Below are 17,721 nucleotides of genomic sequence, written 5' to 3' on the forward strand. Positions count from 1 at the left end.
TATTGAGCATTTATTTTTTTTAAAGATTTATTTATTTTAGGGGGAGCAAAGGGAGAGAATCTCAAGCATAGAGCTTGATCCCACGACCCCAAGATCATGACCTGAGCCAAAATCAAGAGTGAAATGCTCAACTGACTGAGCAACCCATTGCCCCACTTATTAAGCATATAAATGCTGGGCATTATTCTAGGCACTGGGAATATAGTGGTTCAAAAAACAATAAAGACCCAACCTCCAGTAACTGAAAATCTAATGGAGAGAAAAAAGCAAATAAGCAATACATCACAACAAATTACAGAAATCAACTACTAATATAGAAGTAAGCTTGTAAAGATAAATTCAAGACACACACAAAAAAAGGAATAGAAAAAGAAAAGTTGGTAGAGATCAGGGAAGTCATCTCAGAGAACAGCCAAACTCAGAGCTGGTGTAGGCAGAGGGAGAAAACAGCATGTCCCAGGAGTTCATTGGAGAAGACAAGTGGCTAGACAGAAAAACATGATTCAGTCATGAAAGGCCTTAAATGCCATGCTAGTATTTTGGACTTTATCTTGAAATTAATGGGAACCGGGGATCCCTGGGTGGCTCAGTGGTTTAGCGCCTGCCTTCAGCCCAGGGAGTGATCCTGGAGTTCCGGGATCAAGTCCCACATCAGGCTCCCTGCATGGAGCCTGCTTCTCCCTCTGCCTGTGTCTCTGCCTCTCTCTCTCTCTTATGTGCCTCTCATAAATGAATATAAATAAAATCTTAAAAAAAAAAAAGAAATTAATGGGAACCAATTACTTACTTAGCAGAAAAGTGAAACGATCAGGGTTGCATTTTAGAACATTCTGACATAAGTAAGGGTGAAGGGTTTGAAGGCCAGGCAACACTGATGCAAAATAGTTAAATGGCTATTGTGGTACTTTAGTCTTCAACACAGGAATTAAGTGAATGCTAAGTATGGCTGAGTGTGGAGGAGGACTCAATGACCAGGCTTCTGTCTGGCACAACTGGCCAGAGATTATTGCTAACATTTATTAAGATCTGTGCCAGAAACCACGCTAAGCATTTGACATGCATGAGCTCATTTAATTCTCTCCACAAACCCCTATGTACAATTATTCTCATTTTACAGGGGAAACTAAAATTTATGTTAAATAACTTGCCAAGATCATGATTAAATCTAGATCTTTCTAAACAAAAAGCTTAGACAGCCCTAGTGGCTCAGTGGTTTAGTGCCGCCTTCGGCCTGGGGCGTGATCCTGGAGACCTGGGATGGAGTCCCACATCGGGCATCCTGCATGGAGCCTGCTTCTCCCTCTGCCTGTGTCTGTGTCTCTCTCTCTCTCCGGTGTCTCTGCCTCTCTCTCTCTCTCTCTCTGTCTCTCATTATTGAATTAAAAAAAAAAAACAAAAACTTAAATACACATAGTGCAAGTCCCAATATCTTCCTTTCCCTTCAAATACCTACATTTAACACATCACTCCATAATTACTTTATCTTGTTAGTATTCAGGGAGGTATTATTCCTTAATGTTTTCAGTTAACATATAGGCAAACTCTCGTTTCATACTTAATTCACTTCTGAAAATTTTAAAGTACAATGTCAGTTTCACAACAGAGTCCCAATTTTAAAGCAGTACCTGTTTCCAGAGCACTAAACATTTTAAGATTCTTAACTTGTGATTGGAATCGACCTGTCAGAGGCAATCCAGTGCACGTCGAAGAAATGTCACAGGTGCCTAAGATCAGGATGATCAGGATATGAGGTACTGCATCTACCTCTCTGCAACTGGGTAAGCACCAAACCACCACTCTCCTGAACCCAATGCAAGGATAAAAGGATTAGGGAACTTTCTATTCATTTTATGACCATAAGGTATCTTCTAGCTTCTCAGAGCAGGGAGTGGAAGGTCTTTCTCCCTGCCATGACAGCACAAACTGATTGGACTTCAGGCAGCTATCCAGTTACCCTCTTTACACATGAGGCCTCTCAACTGGTTATTTGCTAAAATCCATCATTGTTCACTGCTCTGAGGGACATGGACAACGGTCAGGAAAGTGACTAGAACAAGCAGGGGATATTACCACTCCTTGGTATTTTGGAGGGGGCTCAGGAGAAACTGTAATCTCAGAGGAATACTGCCAAGTAACAGGCCTGGCTCTATTATCACAAACGGTACCCTACCATTTTGTCAAAGGCCAGAACTTTATTCTTCAGCAGCAGCAATTGGCCAGAGGTGAAACAATGCCTGGACTCAAAATCACTCAAAAGTGACATTAAAGACCACATTCAGGGCAGCCTGGGTGGCTCAGCAGTTTAGTGCCGCCTTCAACCCAGGACGTGATCCTGGAGACCTCGGATCGAGTCCCGCGTCAGGCTCCCTGCATGGAGCCTGCTTCTCCCTCTACCTATGTCTCTGCCTCTCTCTCTCTTCTCTGTGTATTCGCATGAATAAATAAAATCTTTAAAAAAAAAAAAAATGACCACATTCAGAGACTAAAAAGGGACCTAACTTGAAAATGAGGTTGTACAAAGGTAACAAAATTGAACACCACCTATATACAGAATTTTTTCAACCACAGTGTAAGTTTCTGGAGGGCAAGGATGAGATCTATTTCTAAGCTAAGCTACTTCTATGCTGTACCCTATAATATGCTTTGTTCACCTTGGGCCTTACTGATGAGGGTAAGAAAAATGATCAAGTACTGAAAGGCAAGGAACAGTGGTTCCAGCATATCTTTTTGCAGGCCTGCCTAAGTCAATTAAGTATGTTAACTGTGAAAGGGAAAAAGGATATTGAAGACTAAAATTAAGACCAGAGAATTGGATTTCATGCACTTATAGCACAAGGGGGCAGTGTTTGAACACTAGTAATCTGGAGTGCTTGGCAGTCTGTTTACCCTCCCTCCTTTTTAAACACCATACTGAGGGCTGGAGCCTTGGTAAGGAGAGATGGGCTAGTCACTCCACCTACCCACTGTGTTCTCCTACAGAGGTTGGCACCAGCTCTCCTTATACTAGCAGCGTAGCTATCAGGGAGCAAGGCCAAAGGAAACAAAAGGAAGCAGAGGAGCTAGTCTTCCCACAGAGATAACATACGAAAGAGTGCTTGTTGAACAGGAGTAGAGGAGACAGTAGGGATCTCTGCCTGCAAACTACTTTGAATTGGATGGGCCAGGGATTCTCAAACTTTAACAAGCACCAGAATCACTTCCAGGGCTTGTTAAAATAGATTACTGGGCTCTAACCCCAATTTCCAATTCAAGAGAGTCTAAAGTAGGCCCCAGAATTTGCATTTCAAACAATTTCCAGGGTGATGATGATACTGCTGATCTGAAGACCAGACTTTGAGAATCACTGCTGTAGATATTTCTGGCTCTGTGCCCTTATATTTCTTAATATTCGCTCATTCTCTCTTTTCTACCATCCACCTACCGCTTTATTTCTTCTTTACTATCCCTTCATTAGCTTCCTTTAGGAAAACTGAAAAAAAGACAGAAAACAGGAGCGAATGTTAGGTTTGTCTTAAGATTTCCTCTGGACAAGGACTCCAGCACTAGTCTGGTTGATGGGTGTTTCAGTGGCAATTTATTCCAAATACATAGATGCCTCCTCTCCTTTTATCTAACAGTTGGTAGAGGGGGGACAGTTCAGTAAAGAGTAACAGATGCTTTTCCAATAATTTCCTGCTTTGGGTTTCATAAGAATTGGGTAGGAAATGGTAGATATATTTCACTACATTTTAGAAAAGTTCCTCACCTCTCTTAGACTATTTAATAAATTTTTCCCCTCCTCCCCCTTTTTGTCCCTCCCCAATAAATTTTTATTATAGCTAAATATATAGGAAATTTGCCATTGTAACCATTTAATGTACAGTTCAGTGGCATTAAGCATATTCACAGTGTTGTGCAACTATCACCATCATCTGTCTCTGGAACTTGTACAGCTTCCCGAACTAAAATTCTGTACCCATTAAACACTAACTACCCATGCCCCACTCCCGGCCAGTGCTTGGCAACTACCATTCTACTCTTAGACTACTTTCTGACTTACTTTCTTTTTCATGTAATAAAAGACAGAGTCCATTGTTAACTATGCGACTGCTTCTATGTATGCAGGCCTTCTTACATATATGTGACTGAATTTATTACAAGAAAAGTAAGAGAAAATAGGATCAGAGAAAGAAAGATTAGCTGGATAGGGATTTTCATACTGGGCCTACTATCCACAGGCCTCAGCAGCCCTGCCACGGATCCGGCCGGTTCTTTCGCATCAAGAAGTTGATTTTGCGAGCCATTTCCATGTTGTAGATACGCCGGCAGGTTTCATAGCTTTCTCTTTGTCTTCGGCGACAAGGCTTTTCATAGTACCGTCGTCGCTTAATGTCCTCAATGAGCCCATCCATGGTGAGGATTCTGTATTAAAGCAGGCAATGAAGTTAGAAATGTGGGCTCATTATTATTCTTTTCCAATTTCACAGATGGCCAGAAGTCAACTGACAAACAATTGGTGTCTATAAAAATCATGATGTGAAATGGTGGTTATATAGCATTAACTGCCTACATATAGAGGTCCTATATAGGAATTTGTAAGAAATAGCAAAGCAATTAATTACACAGTCCTTGCTCTTGGTAAGTTTATAGTCAGGATATTTCTATCCTTTTTTCTACCACAGCACGCCTGAGGAATGTGACACAGTCCTTAAGAACAAGGGCTCTCTATAGCAATGATTCTCAACCAAGGGGTCATTTCAGAATCTTCAGATGGGATGGGTCATTTGGAGTAGGAAAAACAAATCACTAGGAGTGATTCCTAGACAGCAAATGCTGTCCCATCTCTAAAGTTTAACTGACACAGCTGAAGTTCTGTAGGCCCGAGATATCCCCGGACCTACTTAATACAAGGAAAGAGGCTATCACACCAATGATACAAATAAGAGCATTAAATAAAAGCCTCACCCATCATTTTTCCATGTACCATAAGCTCCAACCAGACTACTTTGCTGACTACTCCCTAAACACCCTTTGATACCAAGTCTTTATTCATGCTGTTTCCGCAACCTAGAATGCCACCCCACCTCCAGTTGCTAACCTTCTGAAATTTCCCTCATCTTCTTGATGCCAAGCCTAGACGCCACCTTTCCAGAAGTTTCTTATCTTCTTAAAGAAAATCATTTCTTTTGTTGCAGAACTACTTAGCGATTGTTTCATTCCTCCATTCTAATAGTTATTTATATAAACATCTCCCTCATTAGACTCAAAACTCTCTGAGCAGGGAGCCTGACTCAGGGCTGTATTCCAGGATCCTGAGATCATGACCTGAGCCAAAGGCAGACACTTAACCAACTGAACCACCAGGTGTCCCAACAATATGCACTTCTTGTACTGCTTTCCTAGATAATCCCGGATAACCCCAGCCACAAAGTATGAATTTTCTAAATTCATAAAGAAGCCAAAAAGAGATCTTCACACCTCAGGCCCTAAGCTTCTGGAACTTGAATCTCTTCGTATATTTTTGTTTCTAACCATTCCTCTTCTTTCTGATCAAATTCTTTCCTTTTTAATATGTAGTTCTTTTTTTTCCAAAAGCTATTCCTAAATTGTTCTAATACCTAAAATAAAGTAAATAGAAGTAAATAAAAGTAAAAAAAGTAATGCCACACTTTTTTAAAAAGATATATGTATTTATTTTTGAGGGGAAACCACAAGTAAGGGGAGAGGCAGAAAGAGAGGAAGAGAGAATCCTCAAGCAGACTCTTGGCTGAGCAAGGAGCCTGACGTGGGGCTCGATCCTAAGACACCGAGATCATGACTTGAGCCAAAATCAAGTCTGCCACTTAACCAAATGGACCACGCAGGTGCCCCAGAAATGCTATATTTCTTAACTAGGATAATTGAGTGTGCCAAGAGTACAATCCAGAGACAAAAGTCTCTGGATAAAGTTGATACATTTGCCCAAAGAACCAATTTCAGGGACGCCTGGGTGGCTCAGCGGTTGAGTGTCTGCCTTTGGCTCAGGGCATGATCCCAGAGTCCCGAGGTCAAGTCCCACATTGGGCTCCCCTCCAGGAGCCTGCCTCTCCCTCTGCCTGTGTCTCTCACAAATAAATAAATAAAATCCTAAAAAAAAACCCAACAATTTTAACTTGAACAGGGGTGGAGGTGCTACCCTTAAAACAGATGCAATGGCAATGAATTAAAAAAAAAAAAAAATCACCTAAAAAAATCATGCTTGGGTAGCTCAGTGGTTGAGCGTCTGCCTCCGGCTTAGGTTGTGATCCCAGCATCCTGGGATAAAATCCTGCATCTGGCTTTCCACAAGGAGCCTGCTTCTCCCTCTACCTATATGTCTCTGCCTCTCTCTGTGTCTCTCATGAACAAATAAAATCTTAAAAAAAAAAAAAAAATCACCTAAAATTTTCATTAAAAAAAGAGAAACTTCAAAGAGAACCCATGTTTGCTTATAGTAGCAGAAACCCTATAGTTCTTTCACTCTCCTTTGCTGTTAAGGATACCTTTGGGAAGGTCTAACAAACATTAAGAGATTGACAAAAGATAAAGAAACATTTACATTCATTAAATAGACACTTACTGAGAGCTTTCTATGCGCCAGACATTTTGGCAAATGTAAGGGATATAAAAATGAAAATGCACAGGTCTCTGCTCTTAAGAAGTTTATTACAATCCTGGCTCAAAACTAAAATCTCATGGGACATTTTAAAAAATGCTGCTGGTCAGATGCCACTGCCCAGACTTAGTCTCGAGGGGGGCCTTGGCATCAAGAGGTTTTTTAAAGGTTCCCCAAGTGATTCCAAATTGGTAGCCAGGGTTGAAATCCGCATGGTGTCACACTGGCCAGTTTCCTTCGGTTTCTGACTAAAATTAGCACTTATACCTAGGAAAAAAGTATGCACAAACTGCCATTCACCTACAAAGAGAATCTTAAAAGAAGTATGGGGCTGCTGTTTAACAAAAAGAAGAATGAAAGAAAGAAAGACAAAAAAAGAGCAATATGAAAACAGATACCTAAGAACAAGATCTGAGATAGTGCCAGGCCAGGCCAGATGGCAGAAAACCAAACATGCCTCACCTTCTGCCATGTATTTATTTTTCTCTCACCTACCACCCATTTGCACCTGGAATCAGGAAGGATTTTTAGAGAAAATTTAAAAAAGGAAAAAAAATGGAAAAGAAAAACTCTAATGTTAATTAAAATAAAAATATATTGGCTAAATACGGATTTTGGAAGATGTAGATATACAGATATTTGGTTCTAAGTTAATTAGAAAGATCCCAAAGACACCAGAAAAGTCTTCTCTCAGAAGGTAGAGAAGGCCTAATGTTTTCTTCAAGTCTAACATCAATGGAAAGAGGATCACCTTCACGGAGGAAATTAGAAATATTCTGTTTTTCAGTGTTTTTGGTTTTTTTTAAGATTTTATTTATTTATTCATGAAAGACACAGAAAGAGAGAGGCAGAGACATAGGCAGAGGGAGACGCAGGCTCCATGCAGCCTGATGTGGGACTTGATCCTAGAACTCTAGGATCACGCCCTGAGCCGAAGGCAGACGCTCAACCACTGAGCCACCCAGGAGTCCCTGTTTTTCAGGTTTTAAATTTTTGTAACTGGAAATGGAGATGGGAAAGCAGAGCATACAGGGGGAATAAATGCTATTATTTCAAAATAAGATTAGCAATAGGCTAAGTAGAGGAGCCTTGGTTGGGAAGTATCACTATCTATAAGAAAAGTCCTTCCAGTATCAGCAGCAAACTGGATCATCATGACAAAAAAAGGCTTAATTTTCTTATCTTTTCATCTTCAGTCCACCTTGAGCATAACCTGATGATCAAGGAAGATAGAGAAAAAACAGCTACAGTAAATTTTTAATCATTCAAAATAAATAAACAGGGACACCTGGGTGGCTCAATGGTTGATCATCTGCCTTCGGCTCAGGGAGTGATCCCGGGGTCCTGGTATGGAGTCCCACATCAGGCCCCCCACAGGGAACCTGATTCTCCTCTACCTATGTCTCTGTCTCTCTCATGAATAAACAAATAAGCAAAACAAAAATAAATAAATAAGCAAACAAATCACCCACAAAGCAAAACCAAAAGGGTAAAAATCTTCCTTGCAATGACTTCCAAATTATGAAAATAACTAACACACAATGCCTACTATGTGCCAAGCACTGTTCTAAGCAATTTAATCATATTAACTAATTTATTTTTTTTTTTTAATTTTTTTTTTTAATTTATTTATGATAGTCACAGAGAGAGAGAGAGAGAGAGAGAGGCAGAGACACAGGCAGAGGGAGAAGCAGGCTCCATGCACCGGGAGCCCGACGTGGGATTCGATCCCGGGTCTCCAGGATCGCGCCCTGGGCCAAAGGCAGGCGCCAAACCGCTGCGCCACCCAGGGATCCCCATATTAACTAATTTAATCCTCACATCCACCCTGTGAGGTAGGTGCTATTTTATTATTAGTTCCACTTTACAGATGAAGAAACTGAGGCAGAGACATTAAGTAGCTTACCATAGATCATGAAGCTAATAAATGGCAGAGCTGAGATCTATTTGAACCGGGCAGTCTACTACAGGGTCTGTGTTTTGTTTTGTTTTGTTTTCCTAAGATTTGTTTATTTGAGAGAGAGAGCGCATGAACATGCAAGATGTGAGGAGAGAAAATGTCCAGCAGACTCTCCATTGAACGTAGAGTTTGACTCAGGGCTTGATCCCATTACCCCAAGATCATGACCTGAGCTGAAATCAGGAGTCATTCATTCAACCAACTGAACCACCCAGGTGCCCCAGGGGGCTGTACTCTTATATTCAAGCCATCATCAAAGCTTTGGTCAAAAGTTTTAAAGTTGTAGCTACTTCCTTGATACAAACATAAAAAATGGTTCAATAAATAATCCTGCACCATAAATTATTTTTTCATTCCTTGCCAAAGTAACTCATTTCTTAAAAATCAAAATTTTGAGGGCACTTGGGTGGCTCAGTTGGTTGGGCATCTGCCTTGAGTTCAAGTCGTGGTCCCGAGTTCTGGGATCCAGCCCCACATGGGGCTTCCTGCTCAGTGGGGGACCTGCTTCTCCCTCTCCTCCCCACTCATGTTCTCTCACTATTTGTCTTTCTCAAATAAATAAAATCTTTAAATTTTGATTTTTTAATCAAAATTTTGCTTTTGTGTTATTTGCACTTTAGGAACAGTGGAGGTTAGTGGAGCTAAAGCTAAGCCTTTATAAATTTGTTTTACCATCAATTAATGGCTAGACTTTGACATCCCTCAATAATATAAACATCTCAATCACCCTGGCTAATAGACCCATCTAAATCCACCAAAATAAATCATAGGAAGACTTACAGGTAAAGATCAGAAAAACAATAGAGGAACCTGCATGACTTCCTTTTCCCAAATTCAGCATTTAATCTCACTAGCTAATTCACTATGGAGTCTATAAAGACATTCAATTTGTGCTTATTCTACAGGGGCAGAGAAAAGTTATTAGATACATCAACCCTCTCACAGAGGTGCCACCTGGTCTGAAATAGGAAAGAGTTGGGAATGAGCAGTGATAGAAAAAAATGATACAGGGAAACCTGGGTGGCTCAGTGGTTGAGCACATGCCTTCGGCCCAGAACATGATCCTGGGGTCCTGGGATCGAGTCCCACATTGGGCTCCCTGCATGGAGCCAGCTTCTCTCTGTGTGCCTCTCATGAATGAATAAAAATATTTTTTAAAAAAATGAAAAAAAAATGATACAGGGAATCTTCCCACATAGTACTTAACTGAGTATCTTTAGGGGACAGCTTCTGCCCAAGGATACAACTGGTATGCACACACATAGAATGAGGTAATGGGGCTGATCTAAGACCAGATCCTTCTAACAGACACACAATCAGGGCACCTGGGTAGCTCAATCCATTAAGCGTCTGCCTTTGGCCTAGGCCATGATCCCGGAGTCCTGGGATCGAGCCCCTATTGGACTCCCTATTCAGTGGGGAGCCTGCTTCTCTCTCTATCCCTCACCCCACTCATGCTCTCTCTCAAATAAATACAATCTTAAAAAAAAAAAAAAAAAAAAGACAATACAGAAACCATCTTGAGCCTGCAACTGCTTCTCACAGCACCTTCGCCCTCATTTAATATGGTCTTCTGTCATCCAACACTCCACACCTACAACTCTGCTAAGAACTAGTTTCTCTTTCATTTACCCTCTCAGACCCCAACAACCCTAATAAGCCCAATCAAATATTCTTTTTTTTTTTTAAGATTGTATTTGAGAGAGAGTGAGAGAGAGTACAAGCAGAGTGGAGAGAAGCAGGCTCCCTGCTCAGCAGAGAGCCCCACATGGGACAACTCCAGGACCCTGAGATCATGACCGGAGCCGAAGGCAGACACTTAACTGACTGAGCCACCCAGGCACCCTCAAATAAATAGGTGTCTACATCTCCAGAGGAACTAGAACACTGCATAGAAAGGTGTATTTTTTTTTTTTTTTTTTTTATGATAGTCACACAGAGAGAGAGAGAGAGAGAGAGGCAGAGACATAGGCAGAGGGAGAAGCAGGCTCCATGCACCGGGAGCCCGACGTGGGATTCGATCCCGGGTCTCCAGGATCGCGCCCTGGGCCAAAGGCAGGCGCCAAACCGCTGCGCCACCCAGGGATCTCTAGAAAGGTGTATTTTACACCCCTCTCCACCATTCAATAATCATGTGATCCAAGAAACATAATTTACATGTCCTAAGCTTCCCTTACTTGTGTAATAAAGCTACCATTTTATTGGCCTTAAGGTAGAAGGCCAGCTCATATATTCTCTTAAGATCTCTTTCATATAATTCTTTGATAATTCAATTCAACAAGCATCTGTTTCTTTCATACTGGAGAGAGAAAATGATGAAGCGAGACAGAAAATCAAAATCCTTATAACCAGTGATAAGGGAAGACTAATTAACTATTGGCCTGAGAACATATGATGGTAAGGTATTCTTTATTACAGCTCTTCTACACCTCTTTAGTCTAGCATTCAAAAACCTTTCAAAACAGGGCAGCTTGGGTGGCTTGGCGGTTTGGCGCTGCCTTCAGCCCAGGGCCTGATCCTGGGGAACCGGGATCGAGTCCCACGTCAGGCTTCCTGCATGGAGCCTGCTTCTCCCTCTGCCAGTGTCTCTGCCTCTCTTTCTGTGTCTCTCATGAATAAATAAATAAAATCTGGGCAGCCCGGGTGGCTCAACAGTTCAGCACCGCCTTAGGCCAAGGACATGATCCTGGAGACCAGGGTTCGAGTCCCGTGTGGGGCTCCCTGCGTGGAGCCTGCTTCTCCCTCTGCCTGTGTCTCTGTCTCTATGTCTCTCATGAATAGATAAATAAAATCTTAAAAAAAAAAAAACCTTTCAAAACAGCTCTTCGGATACTCCTAGTTCATTTCCACCTTTGTTTTTGCTAATGCTGTAACCTTTCTCAAACCTGTTAAGACTTTTCCATCTCTTGCTCGTTTCTCCAAGATCCCAGATCTGAATTCATCTACTAGCCTTGTCCGACACCAATCCCTCAACTTTATATTTATCACATACTACGTTCCCGCTGTCCAGTTACATTTTGATTTTCCCTTTGGGCTCCTTAAGTCTTGGGAGAGAATTCAGGCTCTGTATAAACAAACTTCATACTGTTAGGTTTGGGGGAAAACTTCATTTTTAAGATAATAAACTAAGGGGCTGAAAAGTTTCAAGAGACTCTGAAGACCTGGCTGATGTAAGTTTGAGAACAATCTATGACAGGGGAAGGAGAGAATAACTACCGAAGCACTTCCCAAGAGAGCTTGTTTCTGGTTACCTGTTTAGGGTCCTGTATGCACCTTCCACGTTCCCTTCCTGTACCATCACAGTCCTGGCAACGAACTTCAGATGTTTTGCCATGACCTTGGAATTAAATCTTCACTCCGCAGGGCCTAAAGGGTGATGGAGAAAGGGAAAGTATAGAGACCAGGTAAGAAAAGGAAAACAGCAGAATGCACACTTACCGCGTGGCTTACTTAGGATCTGGAAAAGCAAGGACCTTGGAAACAAAGGACACAGAGCACGTGGAGTCTTCACATCTTAGAGAGTATACGCTAATCATAACCAAGACTGCCTAGTTCTCTTTGCGGATACAAACCCTAACTTAGGGGAAGAAACGAAACTGGAGCAGGGCGTCACCACGGAGATATACGAAGCCCGGACGGGAGGATCCGGAAACGCCACAGGGTGCTCCAGGTACCGCTCACCGCCCCAGGAGCGTTTGGGGCGAGAACTGGGAACGGAGTCTTTCTCCGTCTTTCTCGCGCAAGTTTCCCCTCCCACGACACCCGTCCTGCTCTCCCCATTCCCATCCTCCGCTCCTCACCTCACGCCCTCAGCAACCAGCAGCCGGGAAGGTGGCGCGCGGCCGGAAGCGGAAGCTACGTCCTCTCCTGCGCGGCGCGTGGAAATTCTGGCTGGAAGGAGGGCGGAAAAAAACCAAGAAACCAAAAACAAACCCGAAACAGCTTGGAAACCATAGCAATTCTTTCTGGCTCGAGTTGATTGCTTCTCCAGGCTCCCCACCCCCACACCCCCGCCAGACTCCCCAAGCCTCCAGCCTGTACTCTACACCCGACAAAGCACAATACTCGTTGCCTTAAATTCGCCCAAAACAGTTTGCTCGTTTTCTCATGCTTCGGTCTTTGAGAAGGTCAGTGTGATTCCGTACTCCCTGATCCTATCAAATCTGTAATAGATATTTACTTTTTAAAAGATTTTATTTATTCATAAGAGAGAGAGGCAGAGATATAGGCAGAGGGAGAAGCAGGCCTCTCGCAGGGAGCCCGATGTGGGACTCGATCTCAAGACCTCCAGGATCACTCCCTGAGCCAAAGACACGTGCTCAACAGCTGAGCCACTCAGGTATACCTGTAATCGATACTTAAATAATTTCTTGAAGGAAAATGAGAGAAATAGGCAAAGCTTCCTAAACATGCTTCCTGTTTTCTCAAAGGACACAGATTCTTTGAGATCCGCTCTCCGGAAAAAAAAAAAAAAAAAAAAAAAAAAAAAAAAAAAAACAGCTTTACGCCCCTTATCTGCTTAAAAACTAAGGAAAAGAAACAAAATGAACATACCATGAGTTTCCTATAGCATCATCTGCCTAGGCATTTCACTACATAAACTGAAATCACTAAATAAATTGGGAAACGCCTGAAGATTTTAGAATTGAAGTTGTTTGTTTGTTTTTGTTTTGTTTTAAGATTTTGTTCTTAGCAATCTCCACACCCAAGGTGGGGCTGGAACCTACCACCAAGATCAAGAGTCCCATGCTCCACAGACTGAGCCAGCCAGGCATCCTGAATTGAAGACTTTTTTTTATGTCAACTTCTATCCCTTTGCCTCCCAGTGAGACCTAGTGGAAATATCTCCTTTATTTCTTCTTCACTGTGGAAACAGCTTTTCTTTTTTTTGTATGTTATTTCTACATATCCATCTCTGGTTTGTCACATAAATTCAGATCTAGCGTGTACTGGAAAACAGTAGAGAAAGGCTCAAAAGAAGAAAGGTGCACAAGCAGGTACTTGTGTTATAAGGTAAGCCAGGTTCAACATACTAAAATAGAGCTAGATTAGGACATCATCATGCTTATTAACAAACTTTGTAAATGCCTACTCTTTGTTTTTCATACCATTCCAGTACCTCTTGGACCACTAGAAGACAATACAGTAGACATTAAAGTTAAGTAGTAAAACAAATTAGCGTATGATAAATACAAAGTAAGTTATATAGGCAAAAGGATAATATGATGGAAAAGCAGTGGATTAGAAGTCGAGAGATCTGATTTCTTTTAATTTTTTAAAAAAGATTTTATTTATTTATTCATGAGAGACAGAGAGGGGCAGAGACATAGGCACAGGGAGAAGAAGGCTCCTCACAAAGAACCAATGTGGGACTCCATCCCGGGACCCCAGGATCATGCCCTGAACCAAAGGCAGACGCTCAACCACTGAGCCACCCAGCCATCCCAAGAGATCTGATTTCTATCCAAATTCTGATAGTCATAAGTTCTGTGTCACTTGAACCAATAGTCTGAGATCTATGGCTTATAGATAAAATCCAGTTCAACCCCTGTTTTTGTAAATAAAACTTTATAGGAGCACAGTTGTGCTCATTTGTTTACATATTAGATATGGCTGTTTTGGGCTACAATGGCAGAGATGGGTAGTTGCGACAGAGATGTATGGCCCACAAAGCCTAAAACATTTACTATCTGGGTCTTGCTGACTCCTAACAAACTCTTAGTCTATTTTCTCGTCTGTAAAATGAGACCAATGTCTGCCCTCAATCACGAAATTTGTCATGGGAATCAACTGGGATAAAATGGAAAATTCTTTTTGAAATAAAAGCAGAGGGAAAGTAACATTTTTGAGAGCCTGCTATATGCCAAACCTTGTATGGGCACTTTATGTGCATGATCTCATTTGATGGAGGAAAGGGCCCAAGATGGCTTATACATCATGTTTAGTGGAAAGAATAATTGGGAGAAGGCCTTGAGTGAGTCTCTTAAAGGTAGGATTTAGTTGACAGACGCAGGAAAGACTGGGCAAGGTGAACAGCATGAAGAAGAGTTCAGAGTTAAAAAGTCTTACAGTGTTCATCAAGGGCAAATGAAAAAGTAAACATAGGGATCAAGTGGGGGAACAGAAGGAGAAACAAAGACTTTGAGAAAAGTCTTTGAACTTCTCAAAGCACTGAGGAGCCATTGGAGGAGTTGAATAGGAAATGACATGCAAAGCACTGTTCTAGGAAAAGTAATCTGGTATCAGTGAGCAGAGATGAGAGGTAAGAGAGACTATTCCTATAGTTAAAGTTCAGACCAAAAATGTGGCAATGAAATGGGTAGGAAGAGGGCAGTTTTAAGTTTAGTTATCTAGAAAAATGATGGTAGTATAGTGTTAACAGAAAAAAAAGAGTATAAAACAGCAAAACAGGACATCTTTAAAGGAAAGATAATATTTTGATTGGTGACCACTGGAAAAAGCACCAGACTGGAAATCCAGAGTTCTGTCCGCATGTTGTGTTGTCTTGCATAAGCCACCTAAGTTTCCTCATCTAAAAAATGAGGAGGAGTGGTGAATGATACCTCTTGGTTCTAAAATGCTGAAATTTTCAACAATATTTAGGTACTAATAACATGTAAATAGAACTGTTCAGCAAAGATGTAGACATTCAGTATGTCTTCTAGGGGAGAAATTGGGATTAGAGATGGAGATTCAGAAGTCTTTTTTTTTTTAAAGATTTTATTTATTTATTCATGAAATACGAGAGAGAGAGAGAGAGAGAGAGAGAGGCAGAGGGAGAAGCAGGCTCCATGCAGGGAGCCTGATGTGGGACTCGATCCGGGTCTCCAGGATCACACACTGGGCCGAAGGCAGGCACCAAACCGCTGAGCCACCCAGAGATTCCCAATTCAGAAGTCTTGAAAGTTGAGGCAGTAAAGCCATGAAAGATGAAATTTTTAAGTGAAAGAATATAGTCAGAGAATAAAGGATCAAGGACTAAGCCTAAGGGAATGCCCACACCCTAGATCAGGCTTAAGTGGGACCATTACAAGGTATAGAAGTTGCTGCCAGGAAGGTAAGAGGAGAATTAGGATAGTGGATAGCATGCTGTCATGGGATCCAAGGGAGGAGAGTTTCAGTAGGTAACATCAAGCGTGTCAGATGCTACAGAGAGCATGGAGCACATAGCCTTTGTGCTTGGATCTAGTTATTGATTCGGTGGAAAATATATTAGAATACTTGATACTGGGGGTGCCTAGATGGCTCAGTTCATTAAGCATCTGCCTTTAGGTTTGGATTATGAGTCATGATCTTGGGATCCTGGGATCAAGCCCCACATTGGGCTCCCTGCTCAGTAAGCAGTATGCTTCTCCCTCTGCCCCTCCCCACCTGCTTATTTGCATGCTCTCTCTCTCAGATACATAAAATATTTTTTTAATTTTTTAAGATTTGATTTATTCATTTGAGAGGGAGAGAGCACGAGTGGGAGGGGGGCAGAGGCAGAAGCAGACTGCCTACTGAGCAGGGAGCCCCACACAGGGCTTGATCCCAGGCCCCCAAGATCATGACCTGAGCCACCCAGGTGCCACCCATAAATAAAATCTTAAAAAAAAAAGTAACTAATTTGGTGTGATAATTAGTGACCCTGGAAGGTACAGTAGAATAGTAGCTGCAAGAGGCTAAGGATTGAGTGGTAGAAAAGAGAAAGATTAGACTGTTAAAAATATGAAGATGACAAAAAAGGACAGACTTAAGAGATGTTTTCCAGAAGGGGGAGACCTGATCCAAACTTGTGGGAGGAATAAATACTACTTGTAGGAGACATAAATAAATAAACAATTCAAGAACAACGTGAAGTTACAAGTGATAAGTGATACAGTAAAAGTTCCAGAGGAGAAAGGTAATCAAGAGCACAAATGGAGAGGTTTGCCTTAGAAAGGAGGTCATGTGCCTGGGTGGCTAAGTCGGTTAAGTGCCTTTCAGCTCAGGTCATGATCTCAGGGTCCAGGGATCGAGTCCTGATTCTGGGCTCCCTGCTCAGTGGTGAGTCTGCTTCTCTCTCTCCTTCTGCCCCTCTCTCTGCTCATGTGCTCTCTCTCTCTCAAATAAATAAATAAAACCTTAAAAAAAGAAAAGAGGTCATTTTCTCTCTGAAATCAAGAGATAATTATTCCCTGAGAACAGAGTACTTGGGAAATAGGGTAAAGATGTATAACTAGCTGTGAGAAATATGCTAAGTAGCCAATAAACAATAACTAAAATGACCAAGTGGTCTGATACACTGCCAAGGCTTAGGATGGGAGAAGACATGGTTTTGGTGGAAACTGGGATATATGAGTTAGAGTAATAAACAGAGAAGGGTATTAGATAAATTCACTGACTTTCATGTTTGCCTCATGATAGCACTGGGTAGCTTTCCTTAGTCTTGCATAGGTTTAGCAGCTGCAGGTTTTTTTCTTTGTTGTTGTTTTAAGATTTATTTATTTATTTTACTTGGGGAGGGGCAGAGAGAGAGAGAGAATCTCAAGTAGGCTCTGTGACCAGCATGGGGTTTGATCTTACGACCCTGAGATCATGACCTGACCCAAAATCAAGAGTCTGAGGCTTAAGCCTAACGGACTAGGCCACCCACCCTGGCGCCCCTCCTGCAGCTTTCTGAATGAACATGTGGCCCAGTGTCTGAGGAGACTTCCTACTCTGACAGTTCTAGTGCACCCCTTCCTCTTCAAAACTGGCCACCACAGTGGCTGTTCTGGCTCTTCTATTCCTCCTCTGGCTGCAGTAGATTACATATGTATTTATCCACGAGCATCAACAGCTCCCATCAAAGCAAAGAGCTATCCCAGAGCAGAAAAAACCTGCTAGTCTGGGCCAGCTGGAAGATTACAAAAGTGAGAGACACAAAGTGAAAGGTATTAGTCTCTGAAACTAAATGAAAACATAAGCCCAATTCTGAACCCTGTAACCATCCCAAGGGTAGTCCCTAGGAAGCCAGCAGCAGAGTCCCATTTCCTCTTCACAGGACTTCTGTCATCCCATCCAGACTTCTAACTTGCTGGAGATTACTTTCACAAATATTCTTATCCCCTTTGTCTTTTCTGCGGCTGAGAAGCCCAATATTGGTATTTGAAGCAGAAGGTTTCAATTTCCTCCAACCAACAAACTG

General features: G+C 41.9%; 2 protein-coding genes across 6 annotated transcripts in view; both read right to left on the minus strand.

Annotated features, from left to right (window-relative positions):
* PRPF3 (pre-mRNA processing factor 3) overlaps nucleotides 1–3,469 on the minus strand; it is a 33,259-nt gene extending 29,790 nt beyond the window's left edge. The window contains exon 1 of the mRNA XM_072769296.1: nucleotides 3,422–3,469. The gene's annotated coding sequence lies outside the window, so the exon portion shown is untranslated. The remainder of the gene's footprint in view (nucleotides 1–3,421) is intronic.
* Nucleotides 3,470–3,551: 82 nt separating this feature from the next.
* MRPS21 (mitochondrial ribosomal protein S21) lies at nucleotides 3,552–12,513 on the minus strand. 5 transcript variants are annotated; one of them, XM_072769320.1, is made up of 3 exons: nucleotides 12,374–12,513; nucleotides 11,825–11,939; nucleotides 3,552–4,401 (listed from the first exon to the last, which is right to left on the minus strand). In XM_072769320.1, the coding sequence occupies exons 2-3, from the start codon at nucleotides 11,905–11,907 to the stop codon at nucleotides 4,221–4,223; spliced, it is 264 nt and encodes an 87-aa protein (XP_072625421.1). In that variant the 5' UTR covers nucleotides 11,908–11,939; nucleotides 12,374–12,513; the 3' UTR covers nucleotides 3,552–4,220. The 5 variants fall into 5 exon arrangements, with proteins under 5 accessions (XP_072625421.1, XP_072625424.1, XP_072625425.1 ...); XM_072769323.1 differs by having other exon boundaries at nucleotides 12,146–12,389; XM_072769324.1 differs by having other exon boundaries at nucleotides 12,012–12,376.
* Between the last annotated feature and the right edge of the window lie 5,208 nt (nucleotides 12,514–17,721).

This window comes from Canis lupus, chromosome 12 (assembly GCF_048164855.1).
Source record: "Canis lupus baileyi chromosome 12, mCanLup2.hap1, whole genome shotgun sequence".
NCBI lineage: Eukaryota > Metazoa > Chordata > Mammalia > Carnivora > Canidae > Canis > Canis lupus.

Excerpts from the sequence above, each read along its gene's own strand:
- MRPS21 (XM_072769320.1), bottom strand. The coding sequence starts at position 11,907 with ATGGCAAAACATCTGAAGTTCGTTGCCAGGACTGTGATGGTACAGGAA. Across the intron at positions 4,402-11,824 it reads GCATACAGGACCCTAAACAG|AATCCTCACCATGGATGGGC; the intron begins GTAACCAGAAAC and ends GCTTTAATACAG.